This window comes from Cyprinodon tularosa, unplaced genomic scaffold, assembly GCF_016077235.1.
Source record: "Cyprinodon tularosa strain WSP-4 unplaced genomic scaffold, ASM1607723v1 ctg339, whole genome shotgun sequence".
Taxonomy (NCBI): domain Eukaryota; kingdom Metazoa; phylum Chordata; class Actinopteri; order Cyprinodontiformes; family Cyprinodontidae; genus Cyprinodon; species Cyprinodon tularosa.
In genome coordinates this window covers 380,961-408,510 of record NW_024039051.1, presented here as the reverse complement: position 1 = coordinate 408,510, position 27,550 = coordinate 380,961, and the positions used below count along the sequence as shown (strand labels likewise).

At 39.8% G+C, this 27,550-nt stretch overlaps 1 protein-coding gene across 4 annotated transcripts in view; it reads right to left on the bottom strand.

Moving 5' to 3' along the window:
- Window positions 1-27,550, bottom strand: part of LOC119789437 (coiled-coil domain-containing protein 136-like) — a 51,646-nt gene that overhangs the window by 5,451 nt on the left and 18,645 nt on the right. For 2 of the 4 annotated variants that reach the window (XM_038294314.1, XM_038294316.1), the window contains exons 2-8: window positions 23,826-24,125; window positions 17,889-17,963; window positions 13,751-14,053; window positions 11,183-11,300; window positions 10,633-10,909; window positions 10,390-10,521; window positions 5,278-5,390 (exon numbers count right to left, since the gene is read on the bottom strand). In XM_038294314.1, the coding sequence (XP_038150242.1) occupies window positions 5,278-5,390; window positions 10,390-10,521; window positions 10,633-10,909; window positions 11,183-11,300; window positions 13,751-14,053; window positions 17,889-17,963; window positions 23,826-24,125 (1,318 nt within the window). The remainder of the gene's footprint in view (window positions 1-5,277; window positions 5,391-10,389; window positions 10,522-10,632; window positions 10,910-11,182; window positions 11,301-13,750; window positions 14,054-17,888; window positions 17,964-23,825; window positions 24,126-27,550) is intronic. The other 2 variants (XR_005281588.1, XM_038294315.1) reach the window with 2 other exon arrangements.

Here is a 27,550-nt window from a genome sequence, read left to right as displayed (position 1 = left end):
ACCTTATCAACCCCACAGAAGGGAAGTGGACAATACCACAGGGAGCTTGTTTTATTTAAACCTACGTAACTAACCGTTTACCTGAGTGAAGTTGCCCCTCCCCCACTTCTTCAAATCAGACCAAATTAGTGTCAAATGTTTGTGCTGGTTTGTGCAGCAAACATTTTTGTTTGTGCCGCTATCGTTTTAAAGATATAAATAAATGTTTCTAGAGGTCATCAAAGGTCAACCAGCCCCCCCACCTTCTTCAAATCAGAAGAAATGGGTGTCAATGAACTCAGCTCCGTTTGAGCTGGTTTGTGCAGCAAAAATTGTTGTTTGTGCTGCTTTGGCTTTGAAGATATTAATGAAAATGTAAAGGTCAAAAGGTCAACCAGCCCCCCCACCTTCTTCAAATTAGACAAAATTGGTGTCAAACGTTTGTGCTGGTTTGTGCAGCAAAAATTGTCGTTTGTGCCACTTTCATTTTAAAGATATAAAGAGATGTTTCTAGAGGTCATCAAAGGTCAACCCCCCCCCCCCCCCCCCCCCACTTACTTCAAATCTTCAAATCCAAAGCAGCAGAGTTAATTGACACCCATTTCGTCTGATTTGAAGAAGGTGGGGGGGCTGGTTGACCTTTGATGACCTCTAGAAATATTTCTTTATATCTTTAAAACGATAGCGGCACAAACAAAAAATTTTGCTGCACAAACGTAGCACAAACGGAGCACAAAATTTGACACTAATTTTGTCTGATTTGAAGAAGGTGGGGGGGCCAACTTCACTCAGGTTAACAGTTTGTGTCAGAAAGTATATCTTAATATGATACAGTTTTGTATATATTCATCATTGAGGGGCTTTGCTGTCTTTCTTAAAGCTATAAAGCTTTTTAGGGGAAAACTAAGGCCCCGTCCACACGAAGCCGAACCCTGGCCTAAACGCACAAATTTTTCACCAAACCAGCCTCTCATCCATACGAAGCCGGCGTTCCGGGGGTCTGTAAACGATCTTTTTTTTATTAAGCCTTCAGAGTGGGAAGATTTTCAAACGCCATTTTCGCGTTTCCATCTTTAAGCTCTAACTGCATTTTTTTTCTTACACGCATGCGTCATAGCGTCGCCTCTAAACACGCATGCGCGACACAGTATCACAACAACAATGGCGCCGTACTGTGTTGAATGGTTGCTGCTCATGCTACTCACCCTGCTGTCAGGCTTACAACAGAATCTTCTTCTTCTGGAATATCTCCAGGAAGAACAGAGCAATATCGACGACATAGTTCAGCACCTGAATTTGACTGAACCACGAAAATGGACCCGCAGGGAAACCATGTATAAATATTAGTGCGCATGCCCAACATTTCGTCGCCTATTTTTGCTTTGGCACGACAGCGCCACTTACAGGCCTTGCATACATTTTGCAGCGTTTTCATGTATTCGTGTGGTCGATCACATTTATTTTACGTCTCCGTCTCCGACAAACGTTGTGGAAAATATTAGCGTTTCGTGTTCGTTTTGACTTCGTGTGGACGGGGCCTAACCCTTCTGAAGACATGCATCTCTGAATAGACGAGCCCCTTTTTAACCTATTTACACCACAGTATAAAGCAATGATAGTGAAATTCAAAGTTTGCATTTTACTGCGCATTTTTTCAGTCTTTAATAAGAATATTTACATCTCTGTTTCAAAGAGTATATCACATTATATCGCATTGTTGCCTGAATGATTAGAAATTGCACCAAAGACAAAAAACATTTACATTAAAAACATGAGAAAAACAAGGTTTTTGTTTTAACCTATTTAAACTGACATTTTGTTTGTTTTGTTTAGTAGATCAGCTAGAATACTGCATTATTTTGCTGAAAAAATAAAGAATGGTTTATTAGTTGTACCCTAAATGTTCACACAGTCCTCTGATTACATGTTTTTAGGGGATATAAACACAAAAAGGCACTAAAATTGAACCAGATAAAGAATAACAATAAAGACAATCACAAATCTGTAGACTTGATGATATGTACTCTTAATTTCTAAACTGGTAAAAGTTTTTTGTAATTTAGGCTATTTCTTGGGTTGTAAATTGTCAAACTGCCCACCCGTCCTGTTAAGTGGCGCTTTGACAAATATGTCATGAGACTAAATCATAAAAAACAAATCATTTGAATTCCTTTAAGGATAAAGGTGTAGAATATTTTTTACCGGTGATCAAAAACTAGACCACGAAATCAAAAACAAATATTAAAATTGAGAGAAAAATGAATGAAGTTTTATATTTAAAGAAAATATTAATATATTTGCTTTAGACAATTTTTCAACAACCACTGGATTGAGTGTATCCTCGGTATTCAGACGTTCTGCGTTTGCAATAAAAAAATACACAAGTGCACTGCAAAAAATAGAAATCTCAATAAGTTATTTTTTCTTAAAAGAAGTGCGTTTTTCCTTCAATTGAGGAGGTAAGTAAGACACTTTGCCAATGGAAAAAGACAATTTCCTTTTAAAATAAGAAAAAACAACTTTATCGTCTTATTTCAAGTAAATATTATCTAACTATCTTATTTTAAGAGTAAAAATACTCATTCCATTGGCAGATCATCTTATTTACCTACTCAAATTAAGGGTAAATATACTTAATTTAAGAATTTTTTACTTATTTCTGGATTGTTTTTGCAGTGTGTGCTTTAAACTGAAGACATAAAAAGGATAACACTGGAAAAAGTCAATTTTTTCTTAAAATAAGTGCATTTGTTCTTAAATTGAGAAGGTAAAACAGACATTTTGCCAATGGAACAAGACAATTGCATTTTTCTTATTTCAAGTGCATTTTATCTAAATATCTTATTTTAAGAGTAAAAATTTTAAGAGTTTTAAGAGTAAAAATACTCATTCCATTGGCCTGCTCAAATTAAGTGTAAATACACTCAGTTTGAGAAATATTTACTTATTACATGAAATCAATATCGTGTCATCAACACTTTAAAGTCAAAAGACCAGTTCCAACATCCTTGAATGTGGAAAAAAAGGAAGTAAAATTTCCTTTATTAAACCTTCAACTGACTAAATATGAGCTACAGCAAGGCTCACAGCAGAAGCAGCAGCCGCCACTAGTTTTAGATTCCCCAGTTAGATACATACAACACACTAAAAGGCTCTATACTTGACCTCCAGAACCTCCACCACTACGGACCCAGGAGCATAAAATATCAGCTCCAGTTTGCTCACAAGCATAAAAATAAACCAAGGATGTTTTAGGATTCTATTCTGTTGCCCAGTGAGTCAAAATAAACCCCTTTCAGGCCTTTGGATCAGCATTAGCCTATGTCTAAAAGAGGAAGCATTAAGCATCCGCTGAAAAGAACACCCTGCATACAGAGGAGTAAGGCACAGGCTCAGGACTTCTATGCTTTCTCTGGTTTTGCAAAACGCGTCAGTAGAGCTTCAAACAGGATAACGAACACAAGCATGTCTCAAAGTCCATCATGGATCGGCTTCAAAAGACGTCTGGAAGACAGTAGAGGGGTGATCATAAGCTGTCTAGAGATATCTTGAAAATCTCTGTTGGAATTAAAGCCAGAAACCTCAAGAATATTAATGAACCGGAGACTTTTTTCCCCATAAAAGCAGAGATTGCTGCTAGATGTTGGGGTTTTTCTATTAATCATGTTTGCTGCACAACACTGCAAAAAATGGAAATCTAAATGAGTCATTTTTGCTTAAATCAAGTGCATTTTTCTTGAATTTAGGAGGTAATTGAGAAAATTTGCCAATGGAACAACACAATTTACATTTAAAATGAGAAAAAGACTATTGCTTTGTCTTATTTCAAGTGCATATTATCTAATTATCTTGTTTTAGGAGTAGAAATACTCAATCCATTGGCAAATCATCTTATTTATCTGCTAAAATTAAGGGTAAATACATTCAATTTAAGAATAGTTTTTACTTAATTCTAGATGGTTTTTGCAGTGAACAGCAACATTACACTGAAAAAATGATCTAGAAATAAGTAAACATTTCTTAAATTAAGTGTATTTTCCCTCAATTTGAGCAGGTAAATAATATGATTTGCCAATAGAATGAGTAGTTTTCGTATTAAAATAAGATATTTAGATAATATGCACTTGAAATAAGACAATGTAATTGTCTTTTTCTTATTTTAAATGTAAATTGTCTTGTTCTACTGGCAAAGTGTCTCACTTACTACCTAAATTCAAGAAAAAATGTACTTATTTTAAGAAAGAAATGACTTATTTAGATTTCAATTTTTTGCAGTGTACTACACACTGAAAAAACGATCTAGAAATAAGTATAAATTACTCAAATTGAGTGAATTTACCCTTAATTTGAGTAGGTAAATGACATGATTTGCCAATTGAATGAGTATTTTTATTCCTAAAATAAGATTTTTAGATAAAATGCACTTGAAATAAGACAATGTAATTGTGTTTTCTTATTTTAAATGTAAATTGTCTTGTTTCATTGGCAAAATATGTCTTTTATCTTCTAAATTCAAGAACAAATGCACTTATTTTAAGAAATAATGACTTTTCTAGATTTAGATTTTTTCCAGTGCAGACGCTCTTCACGAGGGAACTGAATATATCCTAAACTACACTGCAAAAACGATATAAAAATAAGTCAAAATTTCTTAAATTAAGTGTATTTACCCTTAATTTGAGCAGGTAAATGAGATAGTTTGCCAATGGAATGAGTATTTTTACTCTTAAAATAAGATAATTGGATAAAATGCACTTGAAATAAGACAATGCAATTGTGTTTTCTTATTTTAAGTGTAAATTGTGTTGTTCCATTGGCAAAATGTCTCTTTTACCTCCTCAATTCAAGAACAAATGCACTTATTATTATAAGAAAAAACGACTTATCTAGATCTAGCTTTTTTGCAGTGTACAGTATTTATACACATATATTACTGTAGCTGTTATACAACTATTTCATCACAAATTGTGTTTTGTTTGTCTATTTTGCAGAAATAAAAACCAATTTACAAAAGCGATTTTTGTTATGCAAAATTTTCTTCTATATGATTAAAGAAAGTTGATGTCAGTTTGGTTTTTATAATCACATTAAACAGTTTTCTGTGCTGATTACTCAAAATTTTATGTAGTTTCCTTTTTTTGTTTCATTATTTATCATTTATTTTATTTTATTAATCTTTAGGAATATGTTATTTATTCAAATATATATTCCACTTGTTTATTTAGCATTTGCTAGGACCGTCTGGGATTTCCAGCAAAACAAAACAATGAATCAGGTAGAGTTAAGCTCCTCCCATACCTTGCTCTCTGGGACGCCAGCTCCGACAACCAGCACCAGACCACAGCCACAATTATAATCATTCCTACGAAGGGGATGGAGAGAACAGGGTGCTCAGACGGATGGATGAATCTCTGAGGAAGGATCAAAAAACAAACACAAGGACCATGGCGATGATGGGGGTGAATGGATGGATGGACTGATAACACAAAATAATACAAACACTGAACAGAGCTGTTGATTCAGACCAAAAAGACCAACAAAAATCAATACATGATGAAAAAAAAAAATGTCACAATGTCTAATGCTGGGATTTACAGGAAAAGACAGTGATGGAGCGTTTTAAACGCCCCATTAAACAAACAATGCATAACTTTACGGTGACATAAACATTTAGTCGGCATGAGGATGTGCGCTCAGGATTGTGCGGCATTTGTTGTCAGCATGTGATGTTTTGAGTGGCCGGGAAAAGAAAGGCGAACAATGTGAGGGAGTATTTGGAGGCGGTTTATTCTCTCTATCCTCGTTATGGCGTTAATTTGTCATCTGACAGGCTGAGAGGTCATAGACATTCAGAGAACAAGGACAGCGAGAGAGACAGGCACGGGGAGACAGTTTGACACAACGCAGACACATCCCATCATGGCTGTTGAAGGCAAAACATAAAGGATCTTTTTTTTTTTTTACTCCTTGCATCTTGTTTTGTCTTTTAGCTTAATTAAAGTCTTTTTTATTAATTGATAACAGATCTAGAAGCTAAATAAATAAACCAAAGAAATAAAAGGTAAGCTGTATTGTGTCATTAATTGCTTTGATGTGAATTTTGAAAAGCCTCTTTTATATGTGGGTTGCACCATTGAAAAGATTACAAATCTGCACTGGTAAAGCCAAACAACCCGTTGGTATAAAGAATGTGTTGATGTTGGGATATACCTGCTTCATTTAAAAAAATAGACTTTTTTAAATCATTGGTGGCAAACTTAATGCAAAGAAATCTCAAGATAAGATTCACCAACCAGTTATAATCCCCTTCTTCCTCACATCTCAATTATTTTTTGCTTATTTCGCACATTAGGCAAACAGGACATTCTTAAATCTGTGTCTCTACCAATATATGCATTTTTTTCCACAAATATTGTTCCATTTTTAACCCTTTAAAGCCTGATCCAAGAATAAAACAAAACAGAAAATTTCTTTTTTTTTTGTTTGAATTCCTTATTTGCCCTTTTAACAAAATATGTAAAAAGAAAAAACAGAAACACATTTCTGATATTAATAATTTATTACTATGCAATAAGTCAAGATTATTTTTTGTGTAGTCTTCTACTGGCTGTTATCAGGTATATCTGATTGTGTACAATAGGATTTTGAGCAAAGTTTTTACCATTAAATTATGCAAAAGGTGTCAGACGCGAAACATTTAGGAAAACCGTATGTATCCAATATGATACATTTGGAATTATAGGGTTAAGCAGGGGTATCCAAACCAAAACCTGTGAGCCATTTCTAGCTAATTGTGTACAATTCAAATGTTAATATGACTTGTGAGTAAGTGTAAGATTCAGATGAACACGTTTTAACATTTTAATGTGAGATAAATTCCTCTAAAAATGGAACAGTTTTCTTTTATTACACACACTTCTTTCTAACAGTTTAATTTTCTATTTTTAGCTAAATTCAGCAAACCTTTCTGAAGAGTTTAAGTCATAAGAATATCCAGGTTTTGCTACTGAGTATAAACAAAATACAAGACATTGAAGTCATTCAAAGGGAACCCCCTCCTTCCCACAGAAAAAGCCAAAAGCAAGAAGTCATTTCTACAAAGCTATTGAGACTGCATTTAAATACACTTTTGATGCAATTATTGTCTAACATAGGATATAGTTAGATTAAATTGAAAGTTAATTTACTTATCTGTAAACTTTTTTATTTCAATTGTTAGTCTTTATCTTAAAGAGTATTTATATTAGTTGTGTTTTTGTCCATCAACAGTATTAAAGCCCCATTATCACAGAGAGGTCAGGACACAGACACTGTGGAAGTGAGGGGAGCGTTTCCCTCCATCTAAAGAGGAAAGAAAATGCTTATATGAGCTGACAGGGCAGGTCAGTTCATATCAGAACATGTATCGCCACAGTATGGGACACATAGAAAAGTGGATAACATACACAGAGTACAACAAAGTGTAATGTGACTGTTAATGCATTAGCTGCAGCTGCAGGGGGGGAAAAAGCATTTATTTTCTACATGCAGAAAAGCCTTGCTTTAAAAACTGGAATAAAAATGCATGCATGTCACAAAATGCATACCTAAATATAAAAAATTTTTTTATTGTGCATGAGTTGCTTATTCAAAAATATACTGTGCTTTGTAAACATATTCATACCACTTTAATCTTTTAAAATGTGTCATGTTGGTTGAAGGACAAGCTTAAATATATTTTACTGGGGTTTTATGTGACACTCCGACACAAAATAGTGCAACTATTCTGCTTTCAAAAAGGTGTGTTTGGATTTAAACCCCATATCTCTCTTAATTTAAAGTCGTAGGGAAGTCATATTTAAATGTCAACTCATTCTGGCTTAAACATGTATATAAATGTATTCTTTATCAGATGATTTAGTCCAAAAATTTAGAAAATTTCTATAAAAAAAATAAAAATCCTCTCTTAAAATCTCTGGGGGTAATTTTTTAGGGATGCACGATATTGGAATTTTGGCCGATATCCGATATGCCGATATTTTAAAACTCATGTAGCCGATAACCGATACCGATGTTAAAGCTGGACAAAAATAAGTAGTCATTGAAAATAGCAGTTTTATTATCCATTTCTGACACTGAAAAATAATATAGTCAAATATATTTTCATATGCTGATATCAAATTGATTTTTAAAAACGCGGTATCGATCTATTTTACTTTCAAAATCTTTCTTCATTATTTTATGCAGGACAGTTATGTCAGCCTGTAAACCTAAATTCGGCCAATCATATATCAGCAGTGATCTGTCAATCACATTTTTTTGGTCATAGCATCTTGATTCATATGTCACAGCTAATATATGCAACCTTTGAAATAAGAATCTTCGCAGAATGGTGGTGACGGTTGCAGGTGTATAGTTGGAGAGCGAATTGTTGAGACTTATTAGGCTATAGTGTGCAGGATATAGAGTGAATAATTTATCTACAAGCAAGAGATTGTGTGTCAAGACTGTGTGATTGTGTTGTGGGTGTAAGTGTTTTTCACGCCTTCTACACCAAACCAAGCTTCTGCCGCCCTGGCGTCCTCTTCCACAACATCTTCTTCCCCACTTTCCACCTCTAAATAAAAGGGAGGAGACTCATCCACGATCTCCGACACTAAACTCTCCTCCTCTTGCATTTTTCCGCTGTCCATGGCGTTCCTTGACAGTGTCGTTTCTAAGTCACCAATTTAGTGCTAGTAGGTTCCCAATGGAATTTCCCATTGGGAACCTACTAGCACTAAGTTGCTAACTGGTTAGCAAGATGCTTCCATGACACCGGGCTCAATCAAACGTGCTTGCAAACCTTCCACCACAACAATCCGCCCCCTTGATAAACTGCAACAGTTGGAACGGCCGTTTCCCTACGACTTTAAAGGCCACTTATTAGTAAATAAACCACACCTGTGTGTTATTTATTATATAATATAAGGATTATAATAATTGAACTTTATTGATCTCACATTGGAAAATTTTTCCTCTGCATTTAACCCATCCCCTTGAGGAGCAATGGGCTGCCAGTGTGGGGTTAAGGGTCATGCTCAGGGACCCAGAGTGGCAGTCTGTGGGAGTGGGGCTCGAACTCAGAACCTCAGTATTCCAAGCTCTATACCAGGGGTCACCAACCTTTTTAAGGTTGAGGGCTACTTCAAGGGTACCGAGACGTAGGAAGGGCGACCATTACTGACCCATGAGCTGCAAGGGTTAGCGTTAGCCTAAACCTTGTTCATTATCAACATATTTTTATTGTTTGTGTTAATTTCTAAGTTTATTTAGACATTGTCATTTTGACATCTCTATAAATGATTAAAAAGAAGAGCAACAGAACAAAATCAAATTTCAAACTTAGCCCACTGGTGGGTTGTTCTTTATTTAGAAGACTCTGAGGGCCCCCCATGTGGTCCTTGAGGGCACCTTGGTGCCCACGGGCACCGCGTTGGTGACCCCTGCTCTATACCCTAACCTCTTGGCCGCCACTCTACCACTCAGTATAATTATGACTTTATTAAAGATCTTTGTTAGGCAACATTAGATACATTTTTAAGACCAGGGGACATCAATAAGCAGCTTTAGGTGATGAGAGTTAAGGGCGATAAGAATGGAGGCGGAGGCAGAGCTGTGAGAGACTTGAGGCTGAGGTAGAGGTTGACTTCAAGCAGGACAAAAATTATCGAACACATTCATGTTTCAGAACCGCCCAAAGTCATGAAGCAAATTGGAATTTGTCACAAAGGCTGATATTCACAGCTGCTCTCTTTCCAACAATTATCTAGAAATAAGTAAATATTTCTTAAATTAGGTGTTTTTACCCTTTATTTGAGTATGTAAATTAGATACTTTGCCAATGGAATGAGTATTTTCAATGTTAAAATAAGATAATTTGATAATATGCACTAGAAATAAGACAACCATATTGTGTTTTCTTATTTTAAATCTAAATTGTCTTGTTCCATTGGCAAAATGACTCTTTCATCTCCTCAATTCAAGAACAAATGCACTTATTTTAAGAAAAAATTGACTTATCTAGATTTCGATTTTTTCCAGTGAGTGGAGCTACACTGCAAAATCGATCTCAAAATGAGTAAAATTGTCTTAAATTAAGTGTATTTACCCTTAATTTGAGCAGGTAGATAAGATGATTTGCCAATGGAAAAAGTATTTCCGAATACAAATACAATAAATAATACAATACATAGATAATATTTCCTTAACTTCACAGTCCTGTAGTACTTTGTGTCGGTCTGTCACATAAAAAGCTAAAAAAACAGATTGAATGTGAGATTGTAGATTTTAAAGGGTATGAATATCACTAGGAGTGGCTGGGAGATAAAAAACTCTCAGTAGTGGTTCATGTTTGTCCCATGGTGACTGTAATATCTGGTCTCTCCTCACCTGAGTTCCTCCTGACAACTTCTCCAGCTCGGCCTTGCAGCGCTGCAGCTCCTCCTCCAGCTCTGCCCTCTCCCTCTGACTGCTGTCGTACAGAATCTGCAGCTCCTGCAGCTCCATCTTCAGACCATCACACTGTATAAAAAAAAATCCAAACAGACAGCTGTTTCTTTTTCTTTCTGTATGTCCATCCAAAACATTTTAAAGACTTATTAAGAGTATACTGCTGCCATGGAAGCATCACACCTCTCTCTGAACCTGGGAGGCCTTCTCCTCGGCCTGTTTCAGCTGCTCTCTCAGTGAGAAGATCTCCCCGATGCCTCCGTTCCAGCTTGTGGGCGTCACCGACTTCCCATCAAAAGAGATGTTCTTCTGGATGGAGGCATCCACCAGGCGACAGTTCTCAGACTGGGTCATGGTCATGTAACTCCCGGTCATGACCTTGCCCGAGCCAGCCTCGCCCTCCTTCTCCTCTCCACCCTCCACTGCATCCTCCTCTTTGAGGGACAGATAGACACTGGAGCTGTGGAGGAAGGAATTTAAAATGCCATTTCTCATTTGTCGTTTTAAATGCTTTCAGTTGTTTCTAATCCCTTACCAGCTAATCACAAAATCAATTCAGCGGATTTACATCAACCTGTCTGTGACATTCCAAATGTGCCGCAGTAAACAAACAGGTGGTGAGTATTTTTTTTACATGACATATGGCTTTGCCACAGGGCAATATTCCAGAGGGTATCCCCACCAGCTGATAAAATGAGGACGGCTCATGACTGAGCAGCCGTTGACCTCTCACCATGTCCTCTGTCTCTGCAGCAGCTGCAGCTTCTCCGTCAGCCTCCTGTTGCTTTCCTTCAGGCTCTCACACTCCTCCCTCAGCATACGGCACTCCTCCTTTAGGAGGTCCACGTCACCTGAAAGAGATGACTGGGAAAGGTCAGATGACAGAACGGCTCATTTTATGCCTTTGCTCAAACTTACTGATATTATCATACGTGCCTATAAATATATAATGCGAAACTTGTCAAAGAAATGTCTTATTTTCTTCCACCCTGTATTGCTGCACAGAGTGGAAGAATTTTTACCTGCAAGACTGCAGGAAAATTGGTGAGTAAAATGCAATGAAATACCAAAGAACATTTGCTGCTAATGTTTACATCATTTTAGTATTTATCAAAGCTTTCTGTAGTAATTTTGGTATATGGCAAGGCAGGGTTAAAGGAACAGTACACCCAAAACATGATTAGCCTTCATTTTCTACTCACCCCCATGCTGAACAACACTCTGGAGTACTTTTATGATATCTCAAATGCATCTGGAGATCTGGGAGGCTTCTTGCTGTCTGCTGACATTCAAATAATGGAGGTCTATGGCGCCGGAGTCAGAAAGGTCCATAAAAGTCCACAGAAAACGTGTCAATATTCCTCCATACTGCTCGTCCAATGTATTCCAAGTGTCCTGAGTGGGTAGCATCCAGAATTTACTCGAAATGAAGTCATTTAGAATGTTTTTAGAGCATAAACAGTAGTGTATAGGATTTCCTGAAAGCGCGTTCACGAGTCTACGGAAACCGCGGCAGACCAAACCAGATGAAAGTGCGCATTCAGCTCGGCAAAGAACTCATGCTCTTCCTCAACACTGAAGTCCTCAGACATTTTTCTTTCGTTGTTTCTTTCTTTGCACAGGTAAACAGCACATTTCTTCTTCTACGCTTGCATTATCGGCAGAGCAGACGCTGAATGCGCACTTTCATCTGGTTTGGTCTGCCGCGGTTTCCGTAGACTCGTGAACGCGCTTTCAGGAAATCCTATACACTACTGTTTATGCTCTAAAAACATTCTAAATGACTTCGTTTCGAGTAAATTCTGGATGCTACCCACTCAGGACACTTGGAATACATTGGACGAGCAGTATGGAGGAATATTGACACGTTTTTTGTGGACTTTTATGGACCTTTCTGCCTCGGGCGCCATAGACCTCCATTATTTGAATGTCAGCAGACAGCAAGAAGCCTCCCAGATCTCCAGATGCATTTGAGATATCAAAAAAGTACTCCAGAGTGTTGTTCAGCATGGGGGTGAGTAGAAAATGAAGGCTAAACATGTTTTGGGTGTACTATTCCTTTAACCTGACTCCGTCAGATGGATTTGCTCCGCATATCCATCTGGAAACCTTCCGTAGAAGTAATTTTGGGAAGGGGCGAAAATACTGGTTAGCTGATTGGCCTATGTTGGTGATAGACGGGCCAAATAAACCAATCAGATCAACGAAGCATATGACGTAACAGAGCGAGGAGCCGATTGATAGATCAAACTCTTGCCGAAACCAGTTGGGAGAAGAGCAAAAACATCTTTTCCTCTGAGAAAAGCCTCCAGAGCAGTGTTTTGCTCTTCTTACAGTGAAGAAATACTCTGTTATTCCGATAACACTTGCTCGATAGCCACGCTAACGCTAGTTTCATCGGCTGAAGCCACCATGTTCTTTAGACTGAACTGTCGCGCTTCTCGTTGCGTCACACCTCAACCCGCCTCAAAGCCAACGCTGATTGGACGTTCGTTTGGTGAACGGCTCCAAATTTTCTTTAACGGAGAGTCTCCAGACTGATCTGCGAGTGAAACCTTGAAAGCTCGCGAGATCAGGATGGTCTCAGGAGGCTAGTGAGTTGTTTGGGAGGGCCAGTATCACATTGGTGGAAAATGATGGAATTAGGCAAGTTTTTACGTCCCTGAGGGGCCCCTGGTGAGGCTATTTCATTAATGGAAGAGCAGAAGGTGATTAAAACGAGAGCTAGTTTAGTCTCTAAAACAGAATTCTGAGATTAAAGTCAGAATTTTTTTTTATTTTTTCAATAGCCCAAAGACTCCTCCATAATCATACTTGCATAAACATTCAGTTCAGCTGATGTTTTCATGGGAAAAATATTAAACAATCAGATGGAAACCTTAAGCTCCCCTCCCTCTGGCCCATCTATGGTTCAGCTGTTGAAACCACAGCTGAAATCATGTGTTAGACGTCTGAGTCCCTCCCTGACATGACTTCATGTTCCTGGCATCCAAACTACACAGAGATGCAACTCCCTCTGCAACACTTTGCAGTCACATCTGTATGATGTATTATTTATTGAATCTCAGAGGTGATAAATGTGCTTGTCAGGAGGATGCTAACATGATGCGAGGAGAAGATGACTCACTTATTTGTGTTTTAGTTTCATGTCAGCCATGATGGGGTATCAGAGGTTCTCCGTGTTTTTTAGGGAATAGGATGAACTTAATAATAAAACTGTGTCTTTCTCTGTGTTCCCTGTTGAGAGCTGACTCTTTTTCATCTCTTTCTGTACCAGAGTTATCTCTCCTCCTTCCCTCACCCTCTCTCCTCTCGGCCTCCCTGCGCTGGCTCTTCATGCTGATCTCTGCCCTCAGCGTCGTGATCTCCAGCTCGTACTCCTGGGTCTCCTCGGTCAGGCGCTGCAGCTCAGCCCGCCGACGGCACAGCTCCTCCTGCAGTGATGCGATATCGTTCTCCCGCTCCGCAGCTGCGTCCTCCGCCGCCTGCTGAAGCAGGAGAACCTCCTCCTGGGCCACGCGCAGCTCCTCCTGGGCCTCGGCCAGCTCGCTCTCTTTCTCCTCCTCCAAACTGTTCATCTCCTCCTGCACGGAGCGCAGCTGGGCTGTGGAGGAGCAGGAGACGGTTAGCTTTACTTCATAGGTGTGTGGGTAAGGCTGTTGTGTCACTCTTTGAGAGTGATCTCACCTGAGTTATTGCTACAGTGTGTTTCTGTGTGGGTGGTGTGTGCTTGCTGAGAGCAGAGCTGATGTAACTGAAGGTAACCTCAGCTTTTTTCACATTAGAGTTAAGATTGTTAGTTTAGCAGTTACATGAAGAGGGAAAACAATGCTGAACCCTTGTCATATGTCAGATTTAGATATTGATATTTACATGAAGAACCTTTCCAATCTGATTTCTTTGCTGTTCTGTAACCATTAACGGAGACATTTGGCTTGATTGAAGTAAAAAAAAACGCCGACAGCACATGAATGTTTAATTTTTTACAATCAGTGTGGAGGAGGCATCACTGAAAGGACTACCTTTGAAACCACTTTAGACTGCAGCCCTGTGAAACTTCAGCTGAACTAGTGCAGCAAAAATCTTTTTTAAATCAACAGATCTCGTAAAATGTTTGTTTTTGAATATGAAATGTATTAAAATGTGTTTGAATAGCAGAACAACACTAAGCGGGTCTTTTGTGAGGTAAAATTAAAGGGATATATGGTTTTTGACTAATAAAAATACCCTGCGTTCAAATGCCCCTAAATAATCTGTGCAAGCTGTTGCTTTTAGTGGCCTTCTAACTAGTAAACATGAGGGGAAATATAACCTATGTATAAATCCAGCTGTCCGGCCTTGAGTTGGGGGAGTGGTGGCCTACTGGTTAGGGCATAGAGCTTGGATTCTGGAGGTTGTGAGTTTGAAACCCACTCAGACAGACTGCCACTCTGGGTAGCTGAGCAAAGACCCTTAACCCCACACTGCTCCCCTGCTCCTCTATACTTGTGACAGGGTAAGGACAATTACATAAAAAAACAAAAAATGCTGTTTTGTTAAAGTAGATCAGTAGAAAATAGCATAATGAAGGTCAGATGCAGCAGAAAGGTCAGGGGTGAAGACATGGCTGTTTCCGTAATCCCTGTATAGCGGTTATGCCATTTTAAATGAGTGTTCGAACGTCTAATGCAGGGATAACCGATTAAAAATCAGCGGGGTCTGAATAAAGAGAATCATCGACCAGTAAAAGTCCAGAGACAAAAAAAAGAACATTTGTCCATTTAAACATCTAAAGTGTTTTTTGAAGTAGAGAACAACAATCGTTCAGTGTGGTATACAAACATATTTTATAAAACACCTGAACTGAGCATTTGTTTGCTTTTCTTTCTTTTTTCTGTCTTAATGTTGGCAGTGGGCTTTAGGCTGCCCTGCAAGGCTTTAAACCTGGGTTTAACCGGAGACTAAGCCATTCTCAAGCACATATCAAGCTCCTCATTTTGAGGCTGGATCCAGATTTATTTTTTATTCTGTTCATGGTGGAGAATCCTGCTTCACAGCAGCAGGTTGAGCCAAAAATCCTCTAAATGTGCAGGGTCATCTTTGAGCACGCCATTTCACTTTTCTTTCACCAGTTCACCGCAGTTCTTCCATCAGTCCACACTTTCTTTAACGTTTTCTCATCATCGTTATCCATCGCCCGGCTTGCCACAGGTTTGCCTGTTGTGTCTAAAAGTAGCTAGCGGCAGCAACCCAGACAGACAGCTCATTGGCTAATTTGGATCACATGTAGCCTGGCCCCGGAGGGCTTTACCGTACGAAAAGGAGAAGCGGTGCAAGTGAAATTAGACACTGTCGTGGGACAACATGAGGTAATAATTTATAAATGTTTTAAATCAGGTTGGGTCCGGATTAGCCAGCAGGTGGGTCCAGATCCGGACCGCGGTACGCTAATCCATGACCTCTGGTCTAGTGGATGAAAAGGTAGTGGACTCAAAATTTCCCATAATGCACCTTGAAAAGTAGTGATCATCCATGGCCACTAGACAAGCAGATATATCCCAGATTGCTTTGCGAGAGCTCTCCTTGCAAAGCATCATGGGATTTTTTTGTAGTGGCGACAAATAACAAACCCCACATGGTGTGAGGAGCTGGAGTCACGTGACCAACGGGGAGCAAAAAGCAGTGATCATCTGTCCTAACGGTAAGTTTCACTATAGAGTCCACTAAATAGTCCCCGCTCTATATTTAGGGAGGACCCTCGGACACAGCCATGGAGCAGGATATGAAATCAGAAGATATGCTTGAATCAGAAGATATGCACATACTAAAGGGTAGGGGTGTAAATAATAATCGTTTCGTATCGATGCATCGATCCAACAGCCGACGATCCGATGCATCGATACGTCCGCAAGAGAATCAATTCATGTTTTTTTTTCCTCCGGTTTAATTTTATGCATTTGCTCCTGGGCGTAATTCTCCCTCCCGTGCTGCGGTGGCGCTAAACCTATTTTGCTCTCCTACCTCGCTTCCTGGTTATACTCTTACAGCAGTGTGCTGCAGTGAGCTTGACACAGACATTTTTAAATTATGCTCAGTATTGAAGCGTGGTCTGTGCTACACGCTGTGGGTCTAGATACGGCCGAGGCGGTGAGGCAGTGGGGGCGAGTTTAGTCCGACGAGTGAGGGACATGAGGGCCAAAAAGAGCGGAGATTCAGGTGGAAAAAGGGTCCCAGCGTTCTCGCGGACCTCGCTCTTTTAGCGGGTCAAACTTCACGAGTTGTTTTCCACAATTTAGGTCATAAAAACAAACCACTGTTTGCGGTCAACTACAATTTGGGAGAGGTGCAGCGGAGCGTCTGTGGAGGGGCGGGACGTCTGGAGCCGAGGTATTGCATTGCACTCATTGCACTGATTTTCTGCAGTATTTTTGAAGTATTTTTTGATGCAACTTTTCTACTTCTGTTATTTGCAGTTGGTTCTAAAAAAAAAAAATTCATAACGATATTACAGCTTCCATTGATTTATTTCAAAATTGATACTTTGTTTAGCCTGTAAGGTGTAAAAAAAAAAAAAAAAAAAAAAAAAAAAAAAAATTAACCGATTAATCGAATCGAATTGTGGTGTATTCTTGTGTGTGTGTTCTTGAGTATGGAAAATAATCGAATCGCTGGGTCAAGAAATCGATACTGAATCGAATCGCCATGATGGATGTGATTTACACCCCTACTAAAGGGCTGTGTATACTCCCGCAGCATTGTGTTGCAGTTAGCTTGTTGTGCCCAATTTTTTTTGGTTTGCGCTATGTTATTGCACTTCACAACGCAAAAGGGAAAATCACGAACTAGCTAGGATGTGGGTGTCCGTTTGTCGTTTTCACAAGCTTGTTAGCTGTCTACAACCCCTCATCCAATCGGACAACACACAGTTCACCTGTAAGTGTTCCTGAAAGACTGGCCATGGCGCGGCATGTTTTATCTTCGGGTGTGAACCAACAGACAGTCGCACAGAGCTACAAACTAGCGTCCTGCACGGTGTCTGGGATGGTGTCCAAGGTTTGCCAGGCATTGAGGACGGCACTACAGCCAGAGTTTCTGCCATTAGGTACCAAACAGGAAATATGCATAATGTTGAGCGGATCTAGAGTTGACCAATCAGAGGCCTCCTTTGTCTCCTCCCTGCGACGCCATCTGTGGTCACCTACAATTTTGGGGAAGTGCACGAGGGTGTCTGCGAAGAGGGTGAGGCATATCTGCCTTAACGGTTTCTAAGCATAAACCAGGCTTAACTAATACAGGACATGCATGTCAATCATATTTGGTCTTCAAAGGAATATCGGCCAATGTTAAAACAGAGAGATTTCAGTTAAAAATCTACACCACAAAAACTGACATGAACATCAGCAGTTACGGCTACTACAACAACTGATGCGTTTTATCAGCTGAGGTCGGTCACTTGGTACCTTGCAGGTTCTGGATCTGTCGAGTGAAGGCCTCCGCCTGATGGGCGCTAGCCAGGCGCTCATCCTCCAGCAGACCTGCAGAGATGTACAATAAAATAAAAAAGAGATGAAGAGCGTGTGAAGAGATGGGAGGAAAAACAACACATCAGAGGGATGCTGATAAGCTGCTGCAACCCCAAGCATGACCGAAGGCTGCAGCATATTTCTCTGTTTATGTTTCTATTAAAGAAGCTCATAATAATAATATAGAAATTTGATCTTTTTTTTTTTTTTTTGGTTGCTATTTTCACAGCTTAACTTTGCTGCTATACTTAGAGTTGTTATTAGTTTTTGGTTCCTGTAAGTGTGAATGGTGCCAGCTATGCTTTTCCATCCAGATTTATTGGCTTTAGTGCAACAACTGCTAGCTGTGGACAGACTGCTAAGGCTGCTGTGTGAAAGACGGAGAAAACAAAATATCTCTGAACTATGCGAAAACCATGCATAAACGGTGACTGGTACTATAATCCATTCAGTCGCTGGTACCAGGACCCTCTGGTTAAAGTTTTTACATTTCTTAGCAACCCGACGCCATTTTTAGATGGTTAACAATTGTTTTGTATTTCTAGAATCCTGGCCTGTCCTACTTTGGAGTCGATTATATTTGTTGCATTTTGTTTTAGGTTTATAGTTTAGTTTGTTTCATGTCATGTAATTTATCTTCTATTTATTTTCTTCATTTGAACTTCTCTAAGCCAGTGCTTTAAAGTCTTTCAGTGTCCAGCTTTCTTAAGTTTATTTCGGTTAAAGAGAGCTAGAGTTAAAGAGCAAAAGACATATTTTTAAGAGAGATCAGATACATTTTTTATTCAGTTTAATTATCTGAGAAGGCATAACTATGTCTAAAGAGATTAGCTTTAATATTTACTGCACACATGAAAAGTGCACCATATGTGACTTTAAGAGTTTTCACGAATATTGATCTGGTTTTCACCGAGTTGTAAAAGTATTTAAATCTAACAGCAAGCAGACTAAACCATACATGGACAGGGTGATCAGGGGTTCCTCTTTCAAAGGGACTGCAGAGCAGTTTTAACCCTGGCTTTAGTTTTTAAGAGTCACAGCTGCAGAGCAGACGCCTTCCTTTGAATTTCCAATGGGATTTAGAAAACATTTCAGCCAAGTTACACAGCAATCATATCACGTAGTCAAAAAATACTTTGCAAGAAAAATTCCAAAAGTGGGAATTTATATTAAGTTCTTTTTAGGGCTGAAACAATTAATTAAATTAATTGTGATTAATTGATTATTGAAATAATCGTACAACTAATTTATTCGATTAATCGTTACCTTGAGAATAGAGACTCTAAAACATGCCTTTAGCTCAATGCTTCCCAACTTTTTTTGACTTGCGTACCCTTTTGGGTACTTTGTACGTACAATATCTAATTATAAAATAAGCATTTAATTGTTAGGTATTTTGTTCTTTGCATCTATAAAAAAACAAAATAAATATGTTGCCTGGAAGCTAGTAGGGAATCAAAATAGGTACAAAATAAAATTAAACAATAAATCTGTCTCTATAAAACTGGAGCTCTTCTGAGTAACTTAGACTTTGTCATTTTTACACACAAGTGTATACAAGAAGAAATTTTGTTCAGTACAGCTCTCAAGACATTTTCATTTTTTTAAGTACAGCCTTGATAAAGGGAAGCTGCAGTGAAACAGTTCCAACATTCAGTTTTTTTTTTTTTTTTTTATAACCCTGTTTTATATAACATTCAGCAGTCTAATGGCAGTGGGGAAGAAACTGTTCTAGAATCTGCTTATAACTCCCTGAACTCCCTTATAAGCAGATATAAACTTGATGAATTGGAAACAAAATACTAAACAAAAATTGTAGTCGGACTGACTACTTTGATTTCAACATGGATGACACCTGATCTGCTTTGATGAGCTCTGATAGCTCAGTGTGAAAAACAGCTGATCCCCACACTGTTTTCTACATCCAGGCTGTTCCTCTGCTTGGTTTGGATGTGTGTCAAAGATGAAGGTGAACTCAAACCTATAAAAATAACTAACTTTTTTTGTTGTCAAGCGTTTTAGTGATATGTTTACGTAAGGCCGTCATACGTGCTCGTCCCCATTTTCACTTACCGGTGGTGAGTCTGACAAAGTGGAAAAAAAGCACATTTGCTTTTGGAAAGTAGGCTTGTATGAGCGATGCAAATAGCAACTTTTAAAGGCATACTATGCAACATTTTTCAGTTAATTAATGTGTTCCATAATGTTTTGGATGATTAAATGAGTCATTTCAGGTTGAACAAAGGTTTTCTCGGCCGCCCTGGTGGTCTGTAGGGGAAATACCGTACTTGCAATTGCAGGAGCCCTCGGCCCGCACCCACAGGCTCAGAAGTCTCGTGCATCACGAGAGTCAGTCTTGCTTTACGGCGAGAACTGCTACACGCCCCCAGTGAAAGGCATGCTCGTTGCTAGCGCAGTGGCGATATTTGTGCAGTTATCATGGCGGAACCCGCGAGAATTTTCAAACTCAAAAATTGGAACAAAATAGTCACTTACCGCAGTAGACATGGTGATTCGTTGCGTTCGCCTGTCTGCTAAGCTCAAAACAACCGCGCCTGGCTTGACGGAGAAACCAGGAGAACAGCTGAGCATATTTACGACAGTGCACTTTTACTTTCGTCCTCTGGGGGGTGCCTCGCTGGAAAATCAACACCGGTTTCATAGTATGCCTTTAAACAGAGCACGCACAAGGAGAAATGGGCTCGTGCACGCTCTCGCACGTGCTTAATAGGCGTTCTATCTTAGGAGCAGGTACAGGGTTGTGCATGTGCATTTTTTTTAAGTGGAGAGGGCGGGTCTTTTCAAAAATTTGCGAAAATCCTCCTGCATAACTTTAACATTTTTTGTCAATATGCTCTATCGAGAACTTCACAATCGGAAAAGTGTTATTTTCACCTGGTTTAATTTAGTTAAAAAGTCTTCTTTAAGGAACCATTATCTGATTATTAATCGATTGATCGAAAAGATAATCCTCAGATTAATCGATATGCAAAATAATTATTAGTTGCAACCCTAGTTCTTTTGATTGTGATACAGAGAGATTGAATCCAGCTAAACAATTTGCCTTCAGTAGTCACCTAAATAGCAGTCAACAAAGCTGTTTCATCTAAATAAGAGAACAGGGAATCAATCAACAGCTCTGAATATTTAACCCAGACATAAAGCCAAATATAATTTTTTTGAAACTATCCAAACTGTGGTTAAACTTTAGTGTAGACTACTGGAACGGATTGCAAATGGTTCAGTTTTTCATTCTTACACAGCCCATCACTTTTTCATCATCTTCAGAATTATGCGCCACTTTTTTCTGGTCTATCATATAAAATCCAATTGAATTAAATCAATGTTTGCAACTGTCATGATCAAACATTTCTAGTGCTAGGAAAACATTTGCAAAGCACCAGTTATGTAAATTACTAATAGCTGCTAATTAGTTGCTATAACCAATTCACTGCTGCTGAACTAACACACGCATAACAAATCCGCAGCTAAAAACAAACATTTATTCACAACTAAAATGACTTTCCAGTCTCTTGATGGGAAAAAAAATGAAATAGACATTAAAATGGCATTTAGTAGCTTCAGGCTATAACATGTCCCCAACTTGCACGGATATGAATTGCATCAAAGATGAAGCCAAAATCTAAAACACAGACACAAACTATCAAAGACTCAGAACATGGTTAATTAGCTCTGTACTGGTCACACATAATTATCTGAATCATCCCAATGCTAACACCACAGAGTCTGGTATAACAAACGGCCATTTGTCGTTATGATCCGGGACATTAGTTCAGAACCTTCTGTCAACAGACACCTTGGCTGTCGATGGAACGACCCAACCGCTGCAAGACAAAGCCCTGAGCTCATGGTGAACCCTAGTGCTCACACTCATAAACACAAGCTGAGCTCAGTGTGGCCTCATACCTACGGCCTTATTCACTGCAAGGTTCCCTCAGCATTAACGCCCTCATTTATAAGGAGTGACACAATACCCTACTACCCACCAGCTAGGAACCAAGGACCTTGTCAGTGACCGCATTAAATGTCTGTTTTATTTTCATAAGTAAAATGTCTGGAGAGAAAAGTTCAGCTGTTCAAAGGAGAAGTGCAGTTTTTCTGTATTTATCCTTTTTTTTTGGGTCTACTTTGTCTTGCTTCATGCAGCTTCAACTGTACAAATCCAAACATGACACAGGAAGAGCAGAGTTAAGAAACTTTGCTAAAAGCTTAGTGAAGTCTTTGTATCTAGAACACAATTTTTTTTGTTATTTTGTTTTAAATCTAGATAAAAGCAGGGTTGCTCAGTGGAGCTGTGGGTTGCACTGCAGCCTTGCAGCAAGAAGATTCTGGGTTTGATTCCTGGCCCGGGGTCTTTCTGCATGGAGTTTGCATGTTCTCCCTGAGCATGCGTGGGTTCTCTCTGGGTACTCTGGCTTCCTCCCACAGTCCAAAAACATGACAGTTAGGTTAATTGGCTTGTTAAAGTGAGGAGGATTTGTCCCCTTGGAAGTAAAGGCTGTAGCGCCCTGGGGGACTCCTCACCGGTTCTTTTCCTGGGAGCAAGTTATTTACTACTCTTAACTCAAACTGGGTAAAACCATATAAAAAAGGACTATAAAAACAGGGATAAAAAAGTAAGAGTTTGTTCCAGATCAGGTCGTTACAGGACAGAGAAAAATGCTTGGAGCTAGCACAGCTGTGGTCTCAAAAATCACGTCCGCAAGCGTCCGGCAAAGTTTGAGCCCCGAACAACGTCATCTCCTGCTTCTTATACCTTCTGAGTCTGTGTTGCATCATGTGGATGCTTAGCTGTCCGTATCAGAAACTGACACGCCATCCATGTCTTGAACTCCATGCAGCTTGCTTCTATGCTTCAGGGTTACAGATACAGCAGCTCTCCTATCAGACCGGCTCCAAGATGTGCCCATATCCTGTGTATTCTTAAAGACACGAAGGCTGTCCTAATTAGATGACCTCCGTACACACCGCGACATCCACAATGTGAAGGAAGGCCTTCTGCTCTGTCTAATCTGACTAACAAAATAACAATGCACATGATGTATAAATAATAAAACCTAACAGGCTACTCTAAATTCTCCTTAGGTGTGAGTGAATGGTTTGTTTGTCCTGTTTGTCTCTGAGTTGCCCTGCAATGGACTGGCGACCTGTCCAGGGTGGACCCTGCTAGAGATAGCCATTGACAGCTAGAGATAGACACCAGCAGCCCTCACGACCCCCAATTGACAAGCATGTCAGATAATGGATGAATGGATAAAAAGCATAATGGTAAAGAGATTTGCTGAAAACAAAAGAATGAAATGTGGATGGTGCATTTGTAAGCAGTGCCCCTTGACTTTAACACCCTTTAAGAAATGTCCATCCCATTTCCTGCATTCAGATGGGTGCACAGAGTCCAGCTGCATTTAGCTCCAACCATCTTCCCATTAACTTTGATCAACTTCATTACATTACATGTTTGAGGTGTTCCACATGTGGCAAACTGCAGATGGTACTTTTCACTCAGCAATGTCTTCTCTATGCCACTCTTTCATAAATACCATACTTATAACGTCCCGTTTGGAGATCATTCTGCTAAAAATGTGCACTTCTGCAGCTTCACCATAGATTCCTCGGCCTTGCTTGTTCTTTTGTGACTGACACATACGTTTTTAGTTTGGTGTATCAGAGTAAAAGGGGCTGAATACAAATGTAGACATTTCAGGTTTTATATTCTTTAAAGAATTGAACGTTTTGGTCAAGGCTTTGTTCAAAGCACTGCTTGCCTTTTCAGCTTGCTTAACTGAATCATTCTCCACATGATGACTGATCAGGGTAAAAATAAAACCTCTGCATCATTGCTGGATATCTCACCTTGCAACTCATGGAAACTTTCCTGGTGCTTGTTGGACGTCTCCCTGGCCTCATCCAGCTCAAGCTGCAGCTGCAGCACCTGGGCCTTCAGCTCCTCCAGCTCCTGCTCCTCCGTCAGCGGCTCCTGCTCCTTCCTCCTTTTCTCCAGCCCTTCCCCTTCCTCCCTCAGCTTCCTCTCTTCCCCCTCGTCCTCCTGGTCCAACACTTCCTTCTCGTTGTCCTCCAGGATGCCTCTCTCCTTGGCTGTCATCTCGTTGTCCATGTTCGGGCTGCTGTCGGCTTTCAGATCACCAGGATCATCTGTTGGAGGGATGCGGATGATAGAAGAGGTGATAAAAAGGAGAGTTTGATGTGTTACAAAAATCTGTCATTCTCTGCATCCAGCCATGCTTGAAACAACAGCACCATCTTGTGAGACGCACATTATTTTGCACACCGACTCTTACTCCATTTATATCCACTAAGAAAATACAGTGTGAACTATTAATATAGAAAAAAAATTAGATATTCTACTTGTGAATTCATCTTTTAGGAAAGAAGAAGGAAAACATCTACCTATAAAGCAACAGCTTAACAGTCAGGATGTAGTTTAATCAACTGCTCTGCAATTTGAATACAAATGTTCAGCCAGCAGGTGGAGTGAGTTAGCTGACACATTGCGGCAAAGCAAAGTAGAGGGGGGATGAGTCAGTATGCTGAAGCAATCACTATGACTCACCACTCAGCAATGCACCTCAAAGTCCATAACAACATGAGCTGGCGCTTATAGTAAGAGAGATGAGGCACATGCGACTCTCACAAAGCGCCGTGTCACATTACACGGCCCTATGCAGTCTTTTCATTGCTTATTTCACAGCCTGATCCAAGCATGGCGGTTTATGCACAGAACTGATGTACAGCAATGCATGATGTAGACAAATACAAGACGGGAAAACTAAAGTAAAAAAAAGAGGGGGGGGGGGTGCGCTCAGCTGCAATTTCAAAGGAAAAGTATCACTCCTGCTTTAACTCTGTTCAGTAACTGCAAGAAAATCTGCTCTCACCACAGCCGAGATGCACTGACCCGACATCATTTTTCTCTCACCTTTCAACAGCATGCTACCCTTAAGGTCGAGTCCGTTTCACAGTTAAATTAAAATGTAGCATTACAAATTTGGAGCCGAGTGCCTCATAACTGCGGGTTAAGACTCAGAGAGGAGTGTGACAGTGAGATGAGCAGAGGAGGGAGGCTGCAGCAGGGGACAAGGTGGTGAATTAACTACAGATCTACCTAATTAGCAGCCATACATGCCTGTGTGTAATCAGGACTCGGGAGGATTTCGCATCTCGAGATAATTATTTCTTTCCCTCCCCTCAGATTTCTTGTAACTACAGTACTGAGCATGGAGAAGTTTAGACAGGGTTACATCGTAGAATAATATCCCAGGCGTAGGACGTTTTACAACAACCTGTACGAAGACTGGAAAGTCTCCTATGAGACATGGTGGTGGCAGGATCATGCTGTGGGGGTGGCTGGTCAAAGTTTATGGGAGGATGGACAGAGTTGTAATTATAACCTCTGCAAATGAGGTTTATTTACATTTTTAATAAATATATGATACAGAGATTTGTTTCACATTGAACACAAACATTAGTTTCATTATTACTGTAATAATATAGCCTCGTGAGACCATCCTGATCTCGCGAGCTTTCAAGGTCTCACTCGCAGATCAGTCTGGCTACTTTCCGTTAACAAAAATTTGGAGCCGTTCACCAAACGAACGTCCAATCAGCGTTGGCTTTGAGGCGGGTTGAGGTGTGACGCAACGAGAAGCGCGACAGTTCGGTCTAAAGAACATGGCGCCTTCAGCCGATGAAACTAGCGTAAGCGTGGCTATCGACCAAGTTTTATCGGAATTACAGAGTATTTCTTCACTGAAAGAAGAGCAAAACACCTTTGCTGACATGTTGCTTATTTGCTGAGCTAACGAGCTTTTACCTGCAGCAGAAAGAGTAGCCTGGCTTGTGGTTGTGTTTTTGTCGTCGCTCTGTTAGTACGTCATATGCTTTGTTGATCTGATTGGTTTATTTGGCCCGTCTATCACCAACATAGGCCAATCAGCTAACCATTATTTTTTGCCCTTTCCCAAAATTACTTCAACGGAAGGTTTCCAGATGGATATGCGGAACAAATCCATCTGGCGGAGTCAGGTTAGTAATTATACACCATAAGATAAAAAATTAGTTGGAAATTGTTGGTAATTAGCATACCTCGAAAATCTGTAAGGAGATATGTTTCACTATAAGTTAGAAATGCTTTATAAGACAAAATCTCTGGTGGAGTTTGAAGAAGGCAGTGAGCAAACCCATACATCCACCCTTTCCCACTCATTCCACCACGGTCACGGTGATGCTGGTGCCTATCTCCGGCAGTCTATGGGCAAAAGGCGGGGTACACCCTGGACAGGTCGCCAGCAGGCTATCAGTGGCTAGTGTTTGACTGGAAGTGTTATTTTTTAGTAAGTCATAACAGCAAAGAGTGATCTACTAACTAGGAAAGAGCTTTTTAAACTGCAGTTATCATTACAAGTGGCATTTTGCGTTGGATTTTTAAAAACACGTAATAAAAATATCAGTTACCCTTTAAATAGTTCCAGATTTTATTCTTGATACAAGCTGCAGATCCTCATATTTACCTATAAATCTTATTTGCAGTGTTGGTTGAAAAATGTAAATAAAACTATAAATGCAGGACAGTCCTGGAAGACGAGGCTGCAAAAGACTTGAGATTGTGATGGAGGTTAATCTTCCGGTGTGAGATGCTCTTCCACACAGTCTACTGTACTAAAAAAACTTCAGAACCTCTGGCTACGTTCACACAGCGGCCTTAAGTGACCCAAAATGATTTTTTTGCCCATATGCGACCTGTATCTGAACTTTTCATGGCAGTCTAAACAACAATGATCCAATTTTTCCAATGCGACCCAGGCCACATGGTCCTGAGCTATCTCTATAGTTATGCTGCTATAGGCTTAGACTTCTGGAGGACATAGGGACCACTATTTCATCATTCTGCTTCATTCTATCTCTGCTTTTTCTCATAGTAGCTTCATCTGGTCTGTTCCTGTTTGGCTGTGACTCCATCCTGGAGAGAAATATCAGCTGTGCTGCTGCCATCAACACCTTTGTTTATAGATGTAGAAGATTGGCCTATTTTTCAATGTAGTCCTGTTTCTCTGACGGTGACTGGCTGGATGTGCTCTCTTCATCCTCTGACATGGGAGCTTGTCTACCTGGCTGTGTGTTTCCTGGACTGGTCGCCTTCTACAGTAGCCTTTTCTATCTCTGATTCTGTCTCCTTGAACCCCAGTCGGCCTGAGCAGATGGCCGCTCACATTGAGCCTGGTTCTGATGGAGGTTTCTTCCTGTTCAAAGGAAGTTTTTCCTCTCCACTGTCGCTACAAGCATTCTTGGTGTGAGGGATTGCCTTCGAGTGAATGAGTCGATGCAATCAACTGGATTTCCTTAAATAGAAAACTTTGAATCAATCTGACTGTATGATCTGGTGAACTGTAATGTACCTTGAGGTCACATGTGTTATGATTTGGTGCTATATAAATAGATTGAATTGATCCGATACGTATCTGATCTTTTCAATTGCAACCTGTGTCTGAACTGCCAGGTCGCGTGCATCCAACTTCAACTAACTCAACAAAGGTTCAGCATCTTGCTACACAGAAGCAGGA